The sequence below is a fragment of the Macaca thibetana genome, chromosome 6 (assembly GCF_024542745.1).
Source record: "Macaca thibetana thibetana isolate TM-01 chromosome 6, ASM2454274v1, whole genome shotgun sequence".
NCBI classification, from domain to species: Eukaryota; Metazoa; Chordata; class Mammalia; order Primates; family Cercopithecidae; genus Macaca; species Macaca thibetana.
Genome location: NC_065583.1, coordinates 102,526,806 through 102,548,916, shown reverse-complemented (window position 1 = coordinate 102,548,916; position 22,111 = coordinate 102,526,806). Strand labels below are relative to the sequence as shown.

The 22,111-nt window shown below is 42.4% G+C and overlaps 1 protein-coding gene across 1 annotated transcript in view; it reads right to left on the bottom strand.

Moving 5' to 3' along the window:
* Positions 1–21,877, bottom strand: part of ARSB (arylsulfatase B) — a 194,276-nt gene extending 172,399 nt beyond the window's left edge. Inside the window, exons 1-2 of the mRNA XM_050795673.1 lie at positions 20,272–21,877; positions 4,710–4,896 (exon numbers count right to left, since the gene is read on the bottom strand). Coding sequence (XP_050651630.1) covers positions 4,710–4,896; positions 20,272–20,589 — 505 coding nt within the window. The 5' untranslated portion in view covers positions 20,590–21,877. The remainder of the gene's footprint in view (positions 1–4,709; positions 4,897–20,271) is intronic.
* Positions 21,878–22,111: the final 234 nt, after the last annotated feature.

Here is a 22,111-nt window from a genome sequence, read left to right as displayed (position 1 = left end):
CTCTCCCAAGACTAAACCAGGAACAAGTTGAATCCCTGAATAGACCAATAGCAGGCTCTGAAATTGAGGCAATAATTAATAGCCTACCAACCAAAAAAAGTCCAGGACCAGACAGATTCACAGTCGAATTCTATTCCAGCATATAAACAGAACCAAAGACAAAAACCACATGATTATCTCAATAGATGCAGAAAAGACCTTTGACAAAATTCAACAGCCCTTCATGCTAAAAACTCTCAATAAATTCGGTATTGATGGAACATATCTCAAAATAATAAGAGCTATTTATGACAAACCCACAGCCAATATCGTACTGAATGGGCAAAAACTGGGAGCATTCCCTTTGAAAACTGGCACAGGGACGCCCTCTCTCACCACTCCTGTTCAACATAGTGTTAGAAGTTCTGGCGAGGGCAATCAGGCAAGAGAAAGAAATAAAAGGTATTCAGTTAGGAAAAGAAGAAGTCAAATTGTCCCTGTTTGCAGGTGACATGATTGTATATTTAGAAAACCCCATTGTCTCAGCGCAAAATCTCCTTAAGCTGATAAGAAACTTCAGCAAAGTCTCAGGATACAAAATCAATGTGCAATAATCACAAGCATTCTTATACACCAGTTACAGACAAACAGAGAGCCAAATCATGAATGAACTTCCATTCACAATTGCTTCAAAGAGAATAAAATACCTAGGAATCCAACTTACAAGGACCTCTTCAAGGAAAACTACAAACCACTGCTCAGTGAAATAAAAGAGGACACAAACAAATGGAAGAACATACCATGCTCATGGATAGGAAGAATCAATATCGTGAAAATGGCCATACTGCCCAAGGTAATTTATAGATTCAATGCCATTCCCATCAAGCTACCAATGACTTTCTTCACAGAAGTGGAAAAAACTGCTTGAAAGTTCATATGGAACCAAAAAAGACCCCACATTGCCAAGACAATCCTAAGTCAAAAGAACAAAGCTGGAGGCATCACGCTACCTGACTTCAAAATGTACTACAAGGCTACAGTAACCAAAACAGCATGGTACTGGTACCAAAACAGAGATATAGACCAATGGAACAGAACAGAGCCCTCAGAAATAATACCACACATCTACAGCCATCTGATCTTTGACAAACCTGAGAAAAACAAGAAGTGAGGAAAGGATTCCCTATTTAATAAATGGTGCTGGGAAAATTGGCTAGCCATAAGTAGAAAGCTGAAACTGGATCCTTTCCTTATTCCTTATACGAAAATTAATTCAAGATGGATTAGAGACTTAAATGTTAGACCTAAAACCATAAAAACCTTAGAAGAAAACCTAGGTAACACCATTCAGGACATAGGCATGGGCAAGGACTTCATGTCTAAAACACCAAAAGCAATGGCAACAAAAGCCAAAATTGACAGATGGGATCTAATTAAACTAAAGAGCTTCTGCACAGCAAAAGAAACTACTATCAGAGTGAACAGGCAACCTACAGAATGGGAGAAAATGTTTGCAATCTACTCATCTGACAAAGGGTTAATATCCAGAACCTACAAAGAACTCAAACAAATTTATGAGAAAAAAACAAACAACCCCATCAAAAAGTGGGCAAAGGATATGAACAGACAGTTCTCAAAAGAAGACATGCATACAGCCAACAGGCACATGAAAAAATGCTCATCATCACTGGCCATCAGAGAAATGCAAATCAAAACCACAATGAGATACCATCTCACACCAGTTAGAATGGCAATCATTAAAAAGTCAGGAAACAACAGGTGCTGGAGAAGATATGGAGAAACAGGAACACTTTTACACTGTTGGTGGGATTGTAAACTGGTTCAACCACTGTGGAAAACAGTATGGTGATTCCTCAAGGATCTAGAACTAGAAATACCATATGACCCAGCCATCCCATTACTGGGTATATACCCAAGGGATTATAAATCATGCTGCTATAAAGACACATGCACACATATGTTTATTGTGGCACTATTCACAATAGCAAAGACTTGGAATCAACCCAAATGTCCATCAGTGATAGACTGGATTAAGAAAATGTGGCACATATACGCCATGGAATACTATGCAGCCATAAAAAACGATGAGTTCATGTCCTTTGTAGGAACATGGATGAAGCTGGAAATCATCATTCTCAGCAAACTACTGCAAGAACAGAAAACCAACCACCACATGTTCTCACTCATAGGTCGGAATTGAACAATGAGATCACTTGGACTCTGGAAGGGGAACATCACATACCGGGGCCTATTATGGGGAGGGGGGAGGGGGGAGGGATGGCATTGGGAGTTATACCTGATGTAAATGATGAGTTGATGGGTGCTGATGAGTTGATGGGTGCAGCACAGCAACATGGCACAAGTATACATATGTAACAAACCTGCCCATTGTGCACATGTACCCTAGAACTTAAAGTATAATAAAATAAATAAATAAATAAAAGGATATCATTTCTACCTTCTGTCTAGTCGAGTATTTAAGTACCTAACTTGGTTTTAATAAAAATTCAAAATATCTACAGTCCATCCTCTTCCCAGAGTATAGATATTGACCCATCTTTTAGCAAAGGCCTGACTGAAAAATTTCTAAGGATGTACAGGCTGTTTGTTCCTCTAGAATTTCCAAGATGATAAAGTGATCTTACATCCAAGCTTAATTTTTAACAGCTATTTGAGGTACTGAGAATACATCCAGGTTCATTTTAAAAAAAAAAAAGCTAAGATTGAGTAGTGTGGTCTGCTGGCAGACCTGGATGAGAGTGGGGCACACACACCCTTCTGTCTGCCATCCTTGCATCTTGATTTTAACCCTGAATCCAATGAGGCATTACAGAGTCATGTGCTTCAGCTACATTGTTTTGGCCCCCATATAATTACTTTTACTGAATTGCACTTTGGTGCTCTGGCCCTAGCTTGAACAGAAGAAAATACCTCAAAACATCTACAAGAAAACCACCACTTTATTATTAAAATGACATTTTTAAGGATGTTGTCCACCTTACCTTCTCCTTTTCCCAAAGGAGAAATTTCTCTCAGGCCTAAGAGCCAGAAAATGCTTTTGCTTTTCCTGAACATCTGGTTTCCATTTATCTTGTAAATAATGTAACTCTTAGAGTCTTTTCCTTTCTTTCTCCCTCTTTGGACAAATATATTTCAAACCTTGGGCTGGGCGCGGTGGCTCACGCCTGTAATCCCAGCACTTTGGGAGGCCAAGACGGGTGGATCACAAGGTCAGGAGTTCGAGACCAGCCTGACCAACATGGTGAAACCCTGTCTCTACTAAAAGTATAAAAATTAGCCAGGCGTGTTGGTGCATGCCTATAATCCCAGCTACTCAGGGGGTTGCAGTGAGATGAGATCGTGCCATTGCACTTCAGCTTGAGAGACAGAGCAAGACTCCGTCTCCAAAAAAAAAAAAAAGAAATTTCGAATCTCGGAGTTGAATATGAAGCCAGCCTAGAGCCATGCAACTTTTCTGTAATTTGATGTCATTAACCTATTCCATCTTTCTCTACTCATCCTGATTATTTAATCCTATTTTAACTTTTTATGTTTAATATGCGTTCCTTTTTGGCTATGGCGGGTTGTAAATAAATAAATAAACTGATGGGAGGCAGGTAAGTAGCTAAATAGCTGGACAGATAGCTCACTATAAAAAGAACTTGAAAGAAAGATATACAGCTACTGGCGAGATACATAGGTTATTAATTAAGGCACAGGTTGTTACAGGTTTAAAGAGGGCATATTTTAAAACAAACTCTAGGTTTCACATTTAGTTTCATAGGGCTATCAAGTTTATAAAATATTTATGATTATTTCTTATTAACCTTCTTATTACCATTTGTTATTTGGCCTCCTCATTTTCTTTTATTTTTTAAAAGCTATCTTCCCCAACCTTGTGATTGCAAAAACAGATTTCACAGATGGAAGGACGCCAATGGAAGAGTCTTCCCCCACCCCCTTCAGAAAACAAGAAAAAATTGTGAATACATTCCACAGGGAGAAAAAAACACACCAAGTCTTTGTGAAGAAAATATTCTTTTTTAAAAAAATTTATTTTTATTATTATTTGAGACGGAGTCTCGCTCTGGTACCCAGGTTGGAGTGCGGTGGTGTGATCTCGGCTCACTGCAAGTTCCGCCTCCCAGGTTCACACCATTCTCCTGCCTCAGCCTCCCGAGTAGCTGGGACTACAGGTGCCCGCCACCTTGCCCAGATAATTTTTTTTGTATTTTTAGTAGAGTCGGAGTTTCACCATGTAAGCCAGGATGGTCTCGATCTCCTGACCTCATGATACACCCACCTCAGCCTCCCAAAGTACTGGGATTACAGGCGTGAGCCACTGCACCTGGCCTGGAAATATTCTTACATTAGGTTTTGCCTGGAATTTAAAAAAAAAAGTCAATCCATGTCCCTTTTTGGTAATAAGGGTCTCTGAGAGTACAGCGGTCTCCAACGTGGATAGTAAACTCTTGCAAGGCCCTAAGGTGGCATTTAGAACTCCAACAAAGGTAATGGGCTTGCCCACCATAAGGTCAGCACAGAGCCCCGCTTACAGAGGTAACATCAGAAAGCAGCCCCATGGCAGTGCCGACTGATTCACTCTGTGTTCAAATTTCCAGTTATTTCACTTAATTGCACTTGGGTGTGTTTTATGAGATGGCTGCAGTCAGTCTGAGTTGTTAAAGAAACATGTGCATTTCCATTACCAAAGTAGGTATCAAATCCTCGGCGGGTTGGAAGGCATTCTTTCCGGTACATTCCCAGATGCCATTTTCCGACCATATGGGTAGTATAACCTGCTTCTTTTAGGAGCTGGGGCAGGAGTTTTTCATCCAAAGGAACACAGCTGGGCTGACAGGGCCAGATTATTTGGTGCTGTAAACCTGTACGGATCTTACAGAGATAAACATAAAATTATAGATTAATGACACTGAAATATTGTGAACAAGCAGATAAAATGGCCTTTACCTTACTGATCATATCTGTTGACTTGGATGTTTAACTGTATTCCTGTACTGGCTTGAGGATGTTTCTGAAAGGCAGAATTCTCTTATTCAAATAAAGTAGTGGACATAAACAGGATTTGAAAGACAAATAAAACCATTCCAACAAACAGATATTTTCAACATCTATCAAGGCACTATGTTAGAAACCATTAACTTGTTACTTCTTGCCTCAGAAAAAGTAGCAATAATATGTGGTGTGAATCTATCAAGAAAAAAGTTCCAATTTTGGGCACAGAAGAAGTTGGTGTTTCATTAGAAGACACTTCTGTAATCTTTGAAAACCTGGTGATTTTTTTACAAGTGCTTTTGTTTTTGTTTTTGTTTTTGTTTTGAGATGGAGTTTCGCTCTTGTTGCCCAGGCTGGAGTGCAATGGCGTGATCTCAGCTCACTGCAACCCCCGCCTCCCAGGTTCAAGTGATTCTCCTGCCTCAGCCTCCTGAGTAGCTGGGATTACAGGCGCCCACTACCACGCCCAACTAATTTATTGTATTTTTAGTAGAGATGGGGTTTCACCATGTTGGCCAGGCTGGTCTCCAACTCCTGACCTCAGGTGATCTGCCCGCCTTGGCTTCCCAATGTGTTGGGATTACAGGCGTGAGCCACCATGCCTGGCTGAGTTATTTAACAGTATAATAAAATGATTATTTCCACTTTTTATTCTACTTTATGTAAATCAAAATCTCAAAAGACTGTGTTCAACTTTTCCTTTTAAAAAGCGGCCATCTGACTGCTGCTTGGGAGTGGCTCACACAAATATGCCCGGGGCATAAGGTCCATCCAGCAACTAAACTTTAAGCAATGACCACTTGTTAACTTTTGGTGTAATATTGAATTGAATACCCACAATTATATGAAAAGGATATTAAAATAGCCCTCCCTTTACCAACTACACATCTGTGTGGGGCCAGATTTTTCTTCTTCAATTTTTACCAAAAATAATATATCATAACAGGTTAAATGCAGAAGCAGATACAACCACATAGCAAACTTCTATTAATAGAAAAGATGTTAAAAAATATAAAACAATGCCATTCTTCTCACTTAACTATTTGGTTTTGAAAAATAGAGCTTTTTTCATAAGTTATTTATGTTAATATAGTGGGTTTATTACTATTTTTCATTGAATAAAAAAATTTATAATTTGTTTTAACTTATGGCAAATTTTGAATGGTAACAACCCACTTAAATCTATGCTCCCTGGGGTCCTCAATAATTTTTAAGCAAGTGCAAAGATCCTAAGACCAAAAAGTTTGAGAACTGATACTCTAATGTCCAATAGTGATCACTGCCATGAGGAAAAGGAAAGAAGGAGAGGGAGACAGTGACAGAGGTGGCACTTGCGATAGAGTGGAAAAGAAAGCCTCTCTGGACCAGGCAGGGTGGCTTATCCCTGTAATCCCAACACTTTGGGAGGCTAAGGCAGGAGGATAGCTTGACTCCAGGAATTCCAGGAGAGCCTGGGCAACATGCCATGATCTCATCTCTACTAAAAATAAAAATAAAAATAATTAGCAGGGCATGGTGGCCTGTGCCTGTAGTCCCAGCTACTGAGGAGACTGAGGTGGGAGGATTACTTGAGCCTGCGAGGTCAAGGCTGCAGTGAGCTGTGATCACTCCACTGCACTGCACTCCAGCCTGGGCAAGAGCAAGATCCTATCTCAAAAAAAGAAAGAAAGAAAGAAACCTTTTCTGAAGAGGAGATATTTGAGCAGTGACCAGAATAAAGTGAGGTGGTGAGACTTGGAGAAATCCAGGGTAAGAGCAATCCAGACCTAAGGAATAAAAACTTCAAAGGCCCTGAGACCTGAGCTTACTAGACAAGTTCAAAAGACCAGCCCAGAACCCAGAGTGGCCCTGTCACAGCTCTTGTGCTGGTGGGTGCCACTGCAGCTCCTGCTGCAGCATGACAGGGTATCACTCCTTGTCTACCCAGTCCCACCCTTCCCTAAAACTTGACACCTCCTGCCTCCTTTCCTGGCTTAGCCAGGGAGGTGCTCTTCTTTGTAGGAAGTGGGACTGGGGTCTCAAATTCAACTCTGCACCAGACACCAGCCTTCCCCAGTACTGGGAGCTCTTGATTTATAGAATAAACAGGCTCTGGGAACAAGGGAGGTAAGAGTGCCAGTTCTCAACCCAGGCCATGGCTGGTCCCTTCATCAGCTGTAAGGTGGAGAGCAAGAAATGTGTTGCTAATAAATGATTTTTTATAAGTGTTTGTATTTTATTTGCCTTATAATTTAAAGCAGAGTAGCATAAGGCTGAGAGAATTAAATCCCATTCTGGCTTTATCACTTATGAGCTTTGTAACCCTGGGCAGTAACTTCATTCAGTAACCCACTAACTTCAGTAAGTTAGGAATTGCACCTGCTATTGCTTTACTGCATGATCTCTTTCCACATCCTCCTAAAAGAACAACATGGAATATCTTAAGTGTTAAGTTAAAGTGGGTTTATCTTGAGAATGATGGGTAAGTTCACTATCTTGATGTGGTGATGGTTTCACAGGTATATACCTATCAAAGCTTATCGAAATGTATACTTGAAGTGTGTACAGTTTATTGTATGTCAATCATATCTCAATAAAACTGTTTAAAAATAAAAGTGAGTTTAAGTTTTCTACTGAGATTGTTATGCCTCTCCTAGAAGTAATTAGACACCTACCTACATTGGGATATGTGCCAGATACCTTCCGTTTGCCCTTCAAATCCACGCTGCCTTCTCAGTCCTGCTCTCTGCCCTAGGAGGCTGACCTGTGAGGATCAAGTCAAAGGACACTTGTCTTCTGGTTTCTGATTGGGCTCAGCCAATGGGGAGCCCTGGCAGGAGTGAGAGGGAAAACGGAGAGTGCATGGCCTCAGTTGACAGGCTGCTTAGCCTGGCTACATGAATCTCTCTACCGAAGGTCACTCTGGAAGCAGACTTCTTTCTCTATCTGCCTCTCTCCTTCTAGGTTCTGGTAACTGGCCCTTCCTTTCTTCTCTTCTGGTCTAGGGGTAGTAATAGCTCCACTGGATTACTACACCGTCCCTAGCATTTTGCCCCACACATTCACACCTTTTAAAATAGTCCCTTTGTAAATAAACACTCCCTAATTTGAATGTGCCATCTCTTTCCAGCTGGGACCCTGAAGGGTAAGGATGTTGTAATATCCAGGCTGGGAAAGGGAAGCATTCCTCTTAGCACATGTGCACGTGTGCACACACACACACACGCACACATCCCAAATCAAAGAAATATTCCTTCCACGGTTAACTCTGGAAGCTTACTGAAGAGAAAATTGACCCTAGGACTCAAAAACTTCATTGCATATAGTATGCTAATTGGCAACCAGGCAGGACAAGCAAAGATAATATTTTATGGAATCCAAAAGCCCCAGTGGAGATAAATGCTCTGTGAAAATTTCCTTAAATGGAAAGCTCATCCATCACATGCAGAGAATTAACTCTGATCGCTAGAAAGCACTGCCAAGAGATGTTGTGCGATTTGGTTTCCCTAAGCCATGGGCACCAAGCCAGGTGGTCAGCTGAAGCCTGCCTCCATTATCTACAATCATATGGAGCAGGGAATGTGTTCTTTTCGGTTCCTGAGAATTTATTTGACAGAGCATTTTTATGGCATTATTGGGAAGCAGAAGCCAAACCCTGGATGACATCCAAAAACATGTTTTCGGTCTGTTCAAACACTGTCTCAAGGAAGGAAGCTGTAATGTGTAGAGAAGCAGTAAACAGGCTAATGCCGAGCTGGTTCCAACCCAGCACTTTAGCACACAACTACAGAGCCACGCCATGCTGCATGGGGCAGGAAGGCAACCGGGCACCAATAGGAATCAAAAGAAAAAAGAAAAAAGGGTGCCCTGATAAACACAACAGAATATAAAACAATTTCATTCTAACACCCATCTGCAATGTCCAAAGAAGTGTGTTTGAATGGAGAAGGTTCTACATGCAATATACAAAAGTCCAAGGGGTTACCTCCCTACCTATCATGTGTGGCTGTCTCCTCTTCATTAAACCAAATCTTCTCTCAAAAAACAACTTCTCCTAAGATTTTACTTGACCATCAAAAATCCTCTCCACAAAGGCTAAAGGTCTGCAAATCCTGTGGAGGACCTGGCTTGTTCTAGGCTCTTTCTGCGACATAACTGAGAGATCCTCGTTTACATATTGGTTGCACGTAACAATTTATTTGGTCCAGTGTGTTATTCTGTCTTCCGCACACCTAGGAGATCCCTGCAGTATAGTCTCATGAGCTTAAAAGACAAAAAACAATCTCTTGCTGGGGGAGAGGAAGATGGCAGCTCCCATATCAGAATCTCTCCCAATTCCCCTTTCAGAGGTCCAGACAGTCAATTGATTAGTTATCTATATGGGAGTTCAGAGCACAATATTTCAGCTACACTCAAACTGTCCCAAGAGCGAAGCAAACCACTGCTGCATAGAAGGCAATAATGTTCTTTCTCTTCGCACCTCAACAGTGTTGACATAATATCCCGTTGAAGAGAAGGGAGGTTCTGTCCAGTCAGTCTGGTCTGAGCAAAATGAACTCATATGCTCAAGTGCCCACATATGTGTGCAATACCTCCTGCTGCAGTACTTAAAAATTCAGAAAAATGGGCCACTCTACCCCTCCACTTTATACACCAGAGAGCCTAGTGGCAAGCTTCATGATCAGAATGCAATCACAGAACATGCTGGTGGCAAAGCAGGAGTTCAGAATTTCTAGCCTGTGCCTCGGCCAGTACACGGCAAGTTTTAACCACGGTCAAGTAGCACTTGTGCCACCTTAGGGTTTATTCCTGGAGATGCCCAAAGAACAAATGGATAGTGAAAAATCTGCTCCCTCCCCCACAGAAGCCATTTAAAAAGCAGTCAGCTGCCCATGCTGCTGAAGCCAAGAGCTACAGACACGCATTATGTGTGCTAGGGGCCTGGCGTTGCCATCTGGCCTGGCCCTTCAGGACTCGGGCTGCAGAACTGGCCCATGTCACTGACAGTTTTAAGAGTCTATTTATTTTGGTGTTGATTAGTAAAGAGTGCAAATCTCTGACTAAACTCACAAAGGGATGTTGTTTATAAAAAAGAATAAACAAGCCAGAAAGGGTTTCAGCGCCTCCCTCTATTTAAATTATAATTCCAAAGAAAGCCCAAATGGAAAAGGAAGGAAAATATGAAGAAAGCTGAGGGAAAGGAATCTCTCAAAAGGTGACATGATTAAGGAAACACAAACAAAAGATAATGACCAGAGAGCAACAGCTTATGCTCAAAGTGATTCCTGAAATGACAAACCTCGTAAATCAAGCAACCAGAAAATCCTCTAACTCAATTGGCCATATTCCACTCAGCTCCAAACTTATTTCCTTATTTCCTCATTTGCAATTTCCTGGCAGGTAAAAGATATAAAATCTGGAATTGTTTCTTTAAAATGGCTGCAATGTTTGCAGAATAAGGCCTCCGCACTCCCCTTCCCTCCTGGGAAAATGCCTCTTGGATTTGGCTAGGCTTAGGAAGGACGTCCGGCTTTAGCAAACCCATCGAAGTCACCCCAGGGCTCTGCTGTGCTTTACTGAGGCCATCTTGCTTGTCCCTACGGAGCTAATGCATCCTTTGTTTCTCTCCCTAAAGGAGCACAGGAATAAAGACACTGTTTTCTCTTAGGAGGCACCCATGGTCTCACGGTTACATGGTCCTGTGACAGCTCCCTCCTCCTGTACCTTTGCCAGGGGATCCTATGAGCACACACCTTTAGACATGCATCTTTCCCTGCACCCTGTACACATTTCTTCCAGCTCTGCACTCTCCTGTGCCCTACTTCTGAACCTCAAAGTCCAGGGAGAAGCAACCACTGGCAGGAGTCCACTGAGAGGCCAGTAGGTGAGGAGCAGGCAGGACAGTGAGGGTGAGGAAGACAAGAAGCAGGATAGGGAGGGCACGCTCAGGCAGAGGGCCTGCACCACCATGCCCTCTTCTGCCTGCAGCATGCATCTTTCCTGCTCACCTTGAAGCAAACCTGAAGCAAAAGTCAAAAATTACCCATGATGCTCCAGCACAGCCTCCTTCCTATATTTCCTGTCCAAGGTTCCACCTCAGGAGTGAGTGAAAAGCCGTGAAAATGTCTTGTCCGTTTATCAGTGTGATTAAGAAAAATGTGGTTTGGATCCCTTAAGAATGAAAAAAAAAAAAAAAACAAAAACCTTGGAGTCATCTTTCATTGCTTCTATTCTGTGCCAAGGTTTATGGAGTTCTGGTGGAGTGGCCCCCTCGGAACTCAAGGTAAGGACATTCCCAGCTGAGGACCAGAGTTACTTTTCTTAACTTTTTTCCCAGAAGAGTGTTTTCCTTTAAGCCCTATCACTTTCTTACCCTTTAATCTTTCCAATTTCTTAAAAAAGAAGTAAGGGGACTAGAAATGACATGGCAATTTGAAGCAGTTTAATTAAGATGGTGAGCTCTTTCAGGAACTGTGTAAAAGTGCTTCTCACATTCGATCATTTAATTGTCCAACGCTGAGTGCTACTTTAGCCCAGAGACAAACAAGGCAATCTAACGGAGAAGTCAGACCTCAGAACCACTAATCACAATTAAAATGTGTACTAGGAATAACGGAGGCATAATGAGTATTTTGTATGGCATAAAGTCAATGTGTAAGAGTATGGAAAATTAGAAATATTAAGTTTTCTATTTGAACTAAAAGTAGTACACAAATTCTATTAGAAAAGCTGGAGAATTTTAAACTTAATATTTTTAATCTTGAGGTTTTAAATAAGGGTAAAATAAATATAAAATCTATTTTCTCATGTGCATAACATACCTCCAAGGGATATCAAGAAACCAATAAACGGCCGGGCGCGGTGGCTCAAGCTTGTAATCCCAGCACTTTGGGAGGCCGAGACGGGCGGATCACGAGGTCAGGAGTTCGAGACCATCCTGGCTAACACGGTGAAACCCCGTCTCTACTAAAAAATATGAAAAAAACTAGCCGGGCGAGGTGGCGGGCGCCTGTAGTCCCGGCTACTCGGGAGGCTGAGGCAGGAGAATGGCGTAAAAACCCGGGAGGCGGAGCTTGCAGTGAGCTGAGATCCGGCCACTGCACTCCAGCCTGGGCGACACAGCGAGACTCCGTCTCAAAAAAAAAAAAAAAAAAAAAAAAAGAAACCAATAAACAGGAGCTACCTATGGGAAAGAGGGCAGGGAGAAAGGATGAAAACATCCTCATCTATATATTTATATTTTTTACATCTTTTATATGTGAAACCTTTGAATGTATTTCCTAGAGACAATTTTAAAAACAGGTTACTTTTTTTTTTTTTTTTTTGAGACAGAGTCTCACTGTGTCACCTGGACTGGAGTGCAGTGGCACTATCCTGGCTCACTGCAACCTCTGCCTCCCCTGGCTCAAGCAATTTCCCGCCATCCACCTCCCCCACCCCCTGGTCCCAACCTCAGCCTCCTGAGTAGCTGGGACTACAGGCGCTTGCCACCACACTTGGTTAATTTTTTTAACTTTTTAGAGAGATGGAGTTTCACCCAGGCTGGTCTCGAACTCCTGGACTCCAGTGATCTGCCCACCTCGGCCTCCCAAATTGCTGGGATTACAGGCATAAGCCACAGCGCCCAGCCAAGCTTATTTCTTTTAAAGAAAAAGAGAGAATACGTATAATTAATTCTAATTGGAATTACATGTATCCAAAGAATGCCACATGGCACTTGACTATCTTTCCTTAAAATATACCCATTTAGAACACTGTTAGATTAGAAATGTTCTTTAGTTTATAACAGCCTCAATGTAACCTTACAATAAAAACTGACACAAAAAAAAGTTCAAGTTTTAACACTTTATAATGGGTGAGCAGCATTAAACCCAGGGAGACCCAGCCTCCCTCCTCTAGCTCTTGGCCTGCCTCTGGCACCCTCATTCACTCAGCTACCATCTCATTCTTACAACAAGCTCATTCCAGCCTCAAGGGCTTTGCTTCTGTTGCTCCTTCCTCCACGTTAAGCTTTGCTAGGATGTGTGCATGGCTGACTCCCTTCATTCATGCCTCTGCTCATACTACCTCTTTTAAGACACCTTCCTGAGTCAAGATCACTTGACCTATGTTATTTTCTTCTCCACATGTATTGTCATGCCATTTAAATTCACCTTACTTAATTGTTTGTATTTCTTTCTTCCCCCGCCCCCCACTGCCAAGATGGAGTCTTGCTCTGTTGCCCAGGCTGGAGTGCAGTGGCGCAATCTCGGTTCACCGCAACCTCCGCCTCCCAGGTTCAAGCGATTCTCCTGCCTCAGCCTCCTGAGTAGCTGGGATTACATGTGTGTACCACTACACCTGGCTAATTTTTGTATTTTTAGTAGAGACGGGGTTTCACCATGTTGGCAAGGCTGGTCTCAAACTCCTGACCTCAGGTGATCCTCCTGTCTCGCCTCCCAAAGTTCTGGGATTACAGGCATGAGCCGCCACGCCTGGTCTGTTTGTATTTATTTCACATCCCTCTTGGTTACTTCTTCTCCTTACCTCAACCCCTTCAGATTATAAGCACCAAGAGATTCCCAAAGTACAGTGGCGTAACTCGCTGCTCAGTAAATATTTGTTGAATGAAAGAATGAATGAATATATCACACTTAATGGTGATCGACTGAAAGCTTCCCCTCTAAGATTGGAAATAAGTCCACTCATGCCACTTCTACTCAATATTGCACTGGAGGTCCTATCCAGGGTAATTAGGCAAGAAAATGAAATAAAAGGTATCTAGATTAGAAAGGAAGAAGTAAAACTTCTATTTGCAGATGACATGATCTTGCACTAAAAAACTCTAAAGATTACACACACACACACAATTAGAACTAATAAGTTCATTAAGGTTGCAAAATGATTGATGTAAATATATCAGTTGCATTTCTATGCAACAGCAATGAATTACTGAAAATAAAATTAAGAAAGGAAGTCCACTTACAATACCACTGAAAATAGTAAAACAGGAATAAATTTAACCAAAGTACAATGCTTATACATTAAAAATTATAAAACACTGTTGAAAGAAATTAAAGAAGACCTAAATAGGCTGGGTGTGGTGGCTCACGTCTATAATCCCAACACTTTGGGAAGCCAAGGCAGGTGGATCATTTGAGGTCAGCAGTTCAAGACCAGCCTGGCCAACATGGTGAAACTCCATCTCTATTAAAAATACAAAAATTAGGTGGGCGTGGTGGTGTGTGCCTATAGTCCCAGCTACTCAGGAGGCTGAGGCAGGAGAATTGCTTGAACCCCACAAGGCAGAGGTTACGGTGAGCCAACACTGTGCTCCAGCCTGGGCAACAGAGCCGAGCGAGACTCTGTCTCAAAAAAAAAAAAAAAAAAAACTCTAAATAAACAGAAAGATATCTCATATTCTTAAATTGGAAGTTATATTGTTGAGGTAGTAATACTCTCCAAATGGTTCTACAGATCACTGAAATCCCTATCAAAATTCCACTTCCCTTTTTTTTTTATAGAAATGGACAAGTTGATCCTAAAATTTATGTGGAAATGCAAGGGGCTGAGAATAGCCAAACTATCTTGAAAAAGAATAACAAAATTGGAAGACTCACATTTTCTAATTCTAAAACCTTTGCAGTACAAAACAACAGTAATCAAGACAGTGAGGCACTGGCATAAGGATAGGCATATAGATCAATGGAATAGAATTATAAGTCATACATCTATGGTCAGTTGAGTCTTGACAAGGGTGCAAAGGGTGCAATGAGGAAAGAACATTCTTTTCAACAAATGGCACTGAAATATCTGGACACCTACATACCTCAAATCGTACATAAAAATGAACTCAAAATGGATCAAAGACCTAAATGTAAAAACTGAAATTATAAAATACTTAGAAGAAAACATAGAGGTAAATCTTCATAATCTTGGATTAGAAAATGGTTTCTTAGACATGGTACCAACAATATAAGCAACCAAAGAAAAATAGGTAAGTAGTACATAAAAATTTGTAACTTTTGTTTACATCAAAGGACACTATCAGGAAAGTAAAAAGCAATCCACAGAATGGGAAAAAATACTTGCAAAGAGTCTATCTGATAAGGGTTTATTTAATAGTATCCAGAATACATAAAGAACTCCTACAACTCGAGAATGAGAAGATAAATAACCCAATTTTAAAATAGGCAAAGGATCTGAGTAGACATTTCTCCAAAGAAGACATACAAATGATCGATAAGACATGAAAAGATGTTCAACATCATTAGTCACTAGGGAAATGAAAATCAAAACTACAATTAAATACCACTTCCTACTCACTAGGATGACTTGAAGGCTATAATCAAAAAAGATAATGACAAATATTGGCAAGGATGTGAGGACACTAAAACCCACATACATTGCTAGTGGAAATATAACATGGTATAGCTGCTGTGGAAAACAATTTCCAGTTCCTCAAGGAGTTAAACATAGAGTTGCCACATGATACTAAGACAGCCAGGTGGGAAGGGGTCCCTGGCCAAACTCCAACTGGACTATGCACAGGGGTGGAGCCACGGAGGTTCGCGCCTGGCCTCTCCTCTGCCTATGGCATCTGGGATTCAAATGGGCGATGAGGGAAGCACTGTAGCAGGGACTCCTTGCAGTGGGTCCCTGTTTCCCCCTTTTTTCCTTCTCACCCAATAGAATTCTGCTTACTCACCCTTCAAACCATCTGTGAGCCTGAATTTTCATGGCCATGGGACAGACAAGGACCTCGTCGTTAGCTGAACTAAGAAGTCCTGCAACAATACTGTGTTTCCCTCCTAGGTATTAACCCAAAAGAACTGAAAAAATATGCTCACACAAAAACTTGTACATGGATGTTCACAGCAGCATTATTCATAATAGCCAAAAAGTGCAAATAACCTAATGTCCATCAATGGATGAATGTATTAACAAAATGTGGCATGTCCATACAATGGAATATTATTGAGCCATAAAAGGGAACAATACATGCTACAACATAGATGAAAGGCCATCTGTTGTATTCCATTTATACGAAATGTCCAAAATAGGTAAAGCTACATAGATAATAAGAATATTGGTGGTTTCCAAGCGCTGGTGGAATGGGGAAATGAAGAGTGACTGCTAATGGTTGAGTGGTTTCTTTCTGAGGTGATGAAAACATTGGTTGCACAACCTTGTGAATATACAAAAAACCATTGAACTGGACACTTTAAAATGGTAAATTATATAGGATGTGAACTATAACTTAATATTGCCAGTGGGAATGTAAATTGGTACAATCTCTTAAGATGCAATTTTATAATATTTATCAAAATTACAAATGCATCTACCCTTAAACCCAGAAAATTCCATTTCTAGGAACTTATCCTTCATATATGTTCCAATATGTACAAAATGGCATATGTACAAAGTATTCACGTCACCATTCTTTGATATATCAAAAGGCTGGAAACAACTTACATGTTCATCAGTATGCAACTGGTTAAATAAACTACAATGTATCCATTTAACAAAATATTATGCAGCCCTAAAAGCTGTGAGGATAATCTTTAGTCAACAAAATGGAATGATTTCAAATAAGTAAAAACAAACAAACAAACAAACAAACAAAATAGGAGCTGCAGATCAGTGTGAAGAGTATGTTACCATTCACATAGAAAAAAGAGAGAAATGATATATATAAATATATATTTCAGAGCATTGTTTGTCTACAAAGATGGGAACTGGATGTCTAAGGACTGTGTGTGTGTGTGTGTGTGTAGATTTTCACTATAAGCCCTTTTGCAGCTTTTGAGTTTTTAAGCGATGTGAACGTATTTTCTATTTTAAAAATAAAATACAGATTTTTTTAAAGATTTCACAAATAATGAATGAATGAGTCATAGGGCAGTGGGAAGGCCCCTAGCCTGAGTGTAGAGAGACCTGAATTTCTAGTTCTTGAATTGGCCAGTAACTACTTACCCCATCTGCTAATTAAGTCTCCTCCATTGCCTCCAACCTGTACCCAGTCCCTACACATTTTTCACCATAGCATGCACGTTTAAAATAGTTCATTTGTGAGGGCTCTGAAAAATTAAATGTCTCAATATAAAAGGTTGAATTCAGGTTCCCGATTAAGTAAGTTCCTAGCAGCATAACAAGTAGTACACGCAATTTTTAAGATACGTTGTGTTGGGCAAGATTAATCTTTCTACCAGTAGATGGGGTTAGTATGATAGGTATGATAATGTGCATTTGCCAAGTTAGAAACTTGCCCTAATGGACACAAGAGCCTAGAGTCAAATTAATTTAGAGCTAGACAAAGTCTAGAGTTCAGCTCAACTCCTCTGTTTCACAGATGTGGAAATGATGGCCACCGAGGTCAGAGTCTGACACGGCCAAGACTGAAACCTACATCTCAGTTCCTAACCAGTCCTCTTTGCTCAATACATAATTTCTTAAACCAGAAAAAACTAAAACTCAGATTTCATGAGAGTATAAAGTCCAGTCAGTCTAGGCTTGTTTATCAACTTGTGCTTTTCTTTTCTAAAGTTAAGTAATTATGGGAAAGGGGTCTGTAAATATTAACTTAAAGCATGATTGCCAAGTTCATAGATACGACTCTTAGCAACTTCCTTCAAGTACCTCATTTTGAAACAGTCAAAAAATTCCTTCATTTTATTATCTAAAATTATGCATAAGAAATGACTCAGAAACAAAATCTATTTTTATTTTACATGGAATATAGGCAATTTCTAACTCAGAAATATTATGGGTTGATTCTTTACATTGAACTGTTTAGGAATGACCCAAATGTCCAAAAGTAATACAGGGATTATTTCGTATGTATGCAGCAGCCCTTGCAATGACATTTTTAATAATTTTGAGTAGGCAATATGGCATAGTGGTTATAAGCATCAACTCTAGGACCAGGCAGCCTGGGTCAAATCCTGGTCCAACCTTTACTGGCCCTGCAACCTTGGGCAAGTTTCTTAACCTCTTACAGCATCAGTTTCCTTGTTATAGAACAGAGATGATAAGAGTTATTGTAAGTGCTCAGAACAATACCAACATACAGTATCTGAGGGAGACTCCTGAGCCCTCCCAGAAATATCTACTTCATTATAAGTGGACACTTGCTCACCCTGGGTAATATCTACCTGGGTCCCATGAACTCTAACAGAATAAAGTGGGTGAGAAAAGTGGAGAAAAAAAATGTTTGGGGAAGCAAGGCTGCTTTAGATACAGCTAGAGGTTTAGAGGTCTCTAAACCTCTCAGAGTGCCCAGTTTCTCTACCCTTCCTTTACTTCATAACCATGGGGTACTCTAAATACTAAAGTTTCTTCTCCAAGACTGAATGTTGGTGACTGGTAGGGGAGGATGTTAGGGGACAAAAGCAACTGATTACAGGAATGGGTTTTGTTTTGTTTTTGTTTTGAGATGGAGTCTTGCTCTGTCGCCCAGGCTGGAGTGCAGTGGTGCGATCTCGGCTCACTGCAAGCTCTGCCTCCCGAGTTCAAGTGATTATCCTGCCTCAGTCTCCCGAGTAGCTGGGACTACAGGCACAAGCCACCACAGCCGGCTAATTTTTGTATTTTTAGTAGAGACAGGGTTTTGCCATGTTGGTCAGGCTGGTCTCGAACTCCTGACTTCAGGTGATCCACCTGCCTCAGCCTCCCAAAGTGCTGGGATTACAGGCGTGAGCCACTGCTCCCAGCCCAGGAATGGGTTTTTGAAGTTGGTATCTGCTTTCCTGTCCGAGTCTGTTGGAAAGGAGGAAGTTGGAGAAATGAATGGCCCTTCCATTCTTTTGCAATTTGAGTTCAGTTCTCTTACTTCAGAGCAAATGCAGAACCCTTTGGGGCAAACCTCACCTTTCCCTTCTTCTTTACTGGCACATCCCTTTACTCCCACAAAGTGTCCAGGGTGAGATTTGCACAATGTAGGGGATTCCTGATTACACGTAGCAGCCAAAGTCAGAACCGCCAAAAGTACTAAGGTGGATGGTGAAGGGAAGCATCCTTTATTTTCATTTCTAACCTTGGCTACAGCTATTTCTCACCCTTAGTAACACCCAATCTTTCCTCTTTATAAAAGCCTTCAGACCACTGTATCTTTATCACAAGTAAGCCCTCCCTTCTCTTGATCTTAGGAACACGTGAGGCTAGGGCTGATCTGAAAGGTTATGCGAACATATACTAGGGAGGGCAACGTTCAAATATATATCCCCTGTCAGTAGCACAGTAAGCTCCAAGTATTTTTGTTGAGTAAACAGCATATGTACTCTGTGGAGGTATGCAGGTGGCATCCAACTGTACCCATTTACTGTATTTAATATGGTCATAACTTCAGGGTCTTAGAAATGTGACAACCGTATTCAGATTGAGGGGGAAAAAAGCCAATTTCCCAAGCCCGAGAGGATCAGTGGATGCGGGAAAAGCACAACAGACATGGCCTTGACCACTTTCTAGCTATGCGATTCTTAACATGCCAACGAACCTATACAGGCTTCCTGCCTCGTCTGTAAAAGGGGGTAAAGACAACTACCTCATGCGCTGTTTCAATAATTCACTTTAAAAACAACAAAGTGCTACGCAAATGTTCTTGCTATTCTTAATCATCTAACATCTATTCACCCTCCACATTTATATTTCCTTCGTTAACTGCGGGGTCGTTCCTAAAGGGAAGCTTTTAAAGAGATAATGAAGATGCTCAGAAGAGTTCAATACAAGGTTACATCTTAAAGGAGTGTCAGCAGCCTAAGAAAAACCAACCTAGCATCAGGTTTCACTCCAGGGGTGTTGAGAACCAGAAAAGAATAATCTTTGGTGGGACACTCCTAACCCATAACCGCTGGGTTCCCGGGGACCAGGGTCGCATCTACGGCGGGCACCCCTTCATTTTACCTCTCCCCTTGTCTTTGCTCCCAGCCCGCGCCCTCCCCAGCCTCCCACCTCAGGACCGCTCAGCCTGCCGGCCGCGGCGCCCAGCACCCGGCATTCCCATAAACCCCTTCGCCCGGAGCTTCAGAAAACGAAAGACAAAGCCGCTAGCCCAACCCGGCGGCAGGGGCGCGGGTCCGCGGTGCGCCGGAGCCGGGCATGCGCAGAGGCCACGGCGGGCTGCCGGCCTGCAGGAGCGAGGTCGGGGCGACAAGCCGCCGGGGCCCATACGCGGGTCTAGGGACCGAGCCCCGCCTGCCAGCGCCCGCGGCCTCAAGGGCCGGTTAGTAGCGGTAGGGAGTAGGCGAAAGGCGGGGCGGAGGCGGCGCGGGCGGCGAGGGCGCCTGGGGCGCAGCGTACCTGGTAGCGGCCAGTGAGCAGCTGGCTCCGCGACGGCGTGCACAGCGGCTGCGTGTAGTAGTTGTCCAGGAGCACTCCGCCGGCCGCCAGCGCGTCCAGGTGTGGCGTGCGGATGCAGGAGCCGTGGAAGCCCACGTCGTTCCAGCCCAGGTCGTCTGCCAGCACGAAGACCAGGTGGGGCGGCCGGCTGGCCTCGGCACCTGAGCCCAGCGGCTCCAACAGCAGCAGCAGCAGCAGCAGTAGCGGGAGGGCGACGGGGAGGAGCGACCGCCGAGGTCCGAGGCCTCGGGGCAGGCTCGCCGAGCGGCGCGGACCCATCCTTGGCCGCCCGCGGTCCCAGCGCCTGTGGCGCCACCAGCCCCGAGTACCGCTGATAGAATGAGGAACTGGGCGGCCGGGGCCTGCTCCGCCCCGGCGCGGGACGGCACCCCTAGCGGGCCGTGGGCTTGCCAGACCGGGCGCTCGGCTCCCGCCGCCTCCGACCCGGGCCCCCGGCCGCTGTGGCGGAGGAGGAGCCAGAAACAAACCCGCGGGCGCCCGCTGCTCGGCTTCTTGGAAACTAAGCTGACGCTTGGAGGGCACCAAGGGCCGTTACCTTCCCCGGCAATGAACTTTGCACCGTGGTTTCCAAAAAAAAAAAAAAAAAAAAAAAAAAACAGATGTGTTATTTTATAACGCTTCAAAATTTACAAAGCATCTGCACAGCCCGTGTCTCCTGTAAAGCCTGCAACAACTCTGGCAGCTAGACATTATACTTAGTGCCAATTTTTCATAAGAAAAAAGCTTATAAATAGTTAAGCCTCTGACTCAGATCCTGACCCATGATGTCTAACTAGCAAGTCATTTCTAGCACAAGAGCCCAGCCTGTGGCAGGTGGGAGGATAGTGAAAAGGCAGAGACCTAAATAGTCTTTCACATTCATTTATGCGTAGTGTACAGCCATGAAGCCACTTCCTCCCCACTAGCAAACAGGAGGCCAAACACACAGTCTGATTGCACTGTGCCCTTTGGAAGGTGCAGTTACTTTCAAGGTGCCCTGGGAGGAGTTGGAGTGTTGTGTGGTCATTGAATAGCTCATTTGCTATGACCCCACTCAGAGCTGGCTCCCCCACCAAGCAGTGACCGTAAGAAGCACACAGTATCTAATTAGCCTGAAATATCTGTGAGTGGAAGGAAAAAAATCCTTTAGTCACGTGCTTATTGAATTGGGAAGTTAGCCGTATGACCAGTAGATTCCCGTTGCCATCCAGACTTTCTGTCTACTCTCTGCCTGGAGATATAGCTGTTAATAGGTGTAGGGGAAAATTTTTGCATTGCCTAGAGAACATACCCTTCCAGGTTGAGTCTGATTCCGTGGAAGTTATTTACAACTTTATAAGTTATAGATAAATAACAATGGAAAACAATTCTTATTTATATATACACAAATGAACTTTATCCAGCAGAGTAACAATCCTTCCCCTCCACCACTACTACCAAGGAAAACAGTTTCACCTCCGCTTGCACATGTTGGTATTCCTGATCTGTTCTTTGGATTGTCCTTTGAATTGCTTTTAACACCTTACCAAATTTCCTTATGAATGAGTTAAATAAAATCATGTATTCACTTTTATATTTGTATGAGGGTCATGATTTTACCTTTATTCCCCAAGAATCCTTTAACATATGATATGTTTGCCTCTTAACATACTTACACTTTTTTTTCTTTGCATGAAGTAGATTACGTTATATGCACTTTAGTCTCCAGTGGAATCAATGAAATTTAGCAGAAAAAAGTTAAAATTTTAGCATTAGTTAAATTCAAAGAATAACTTTGAAGAACTATTTGACTCATTATGTC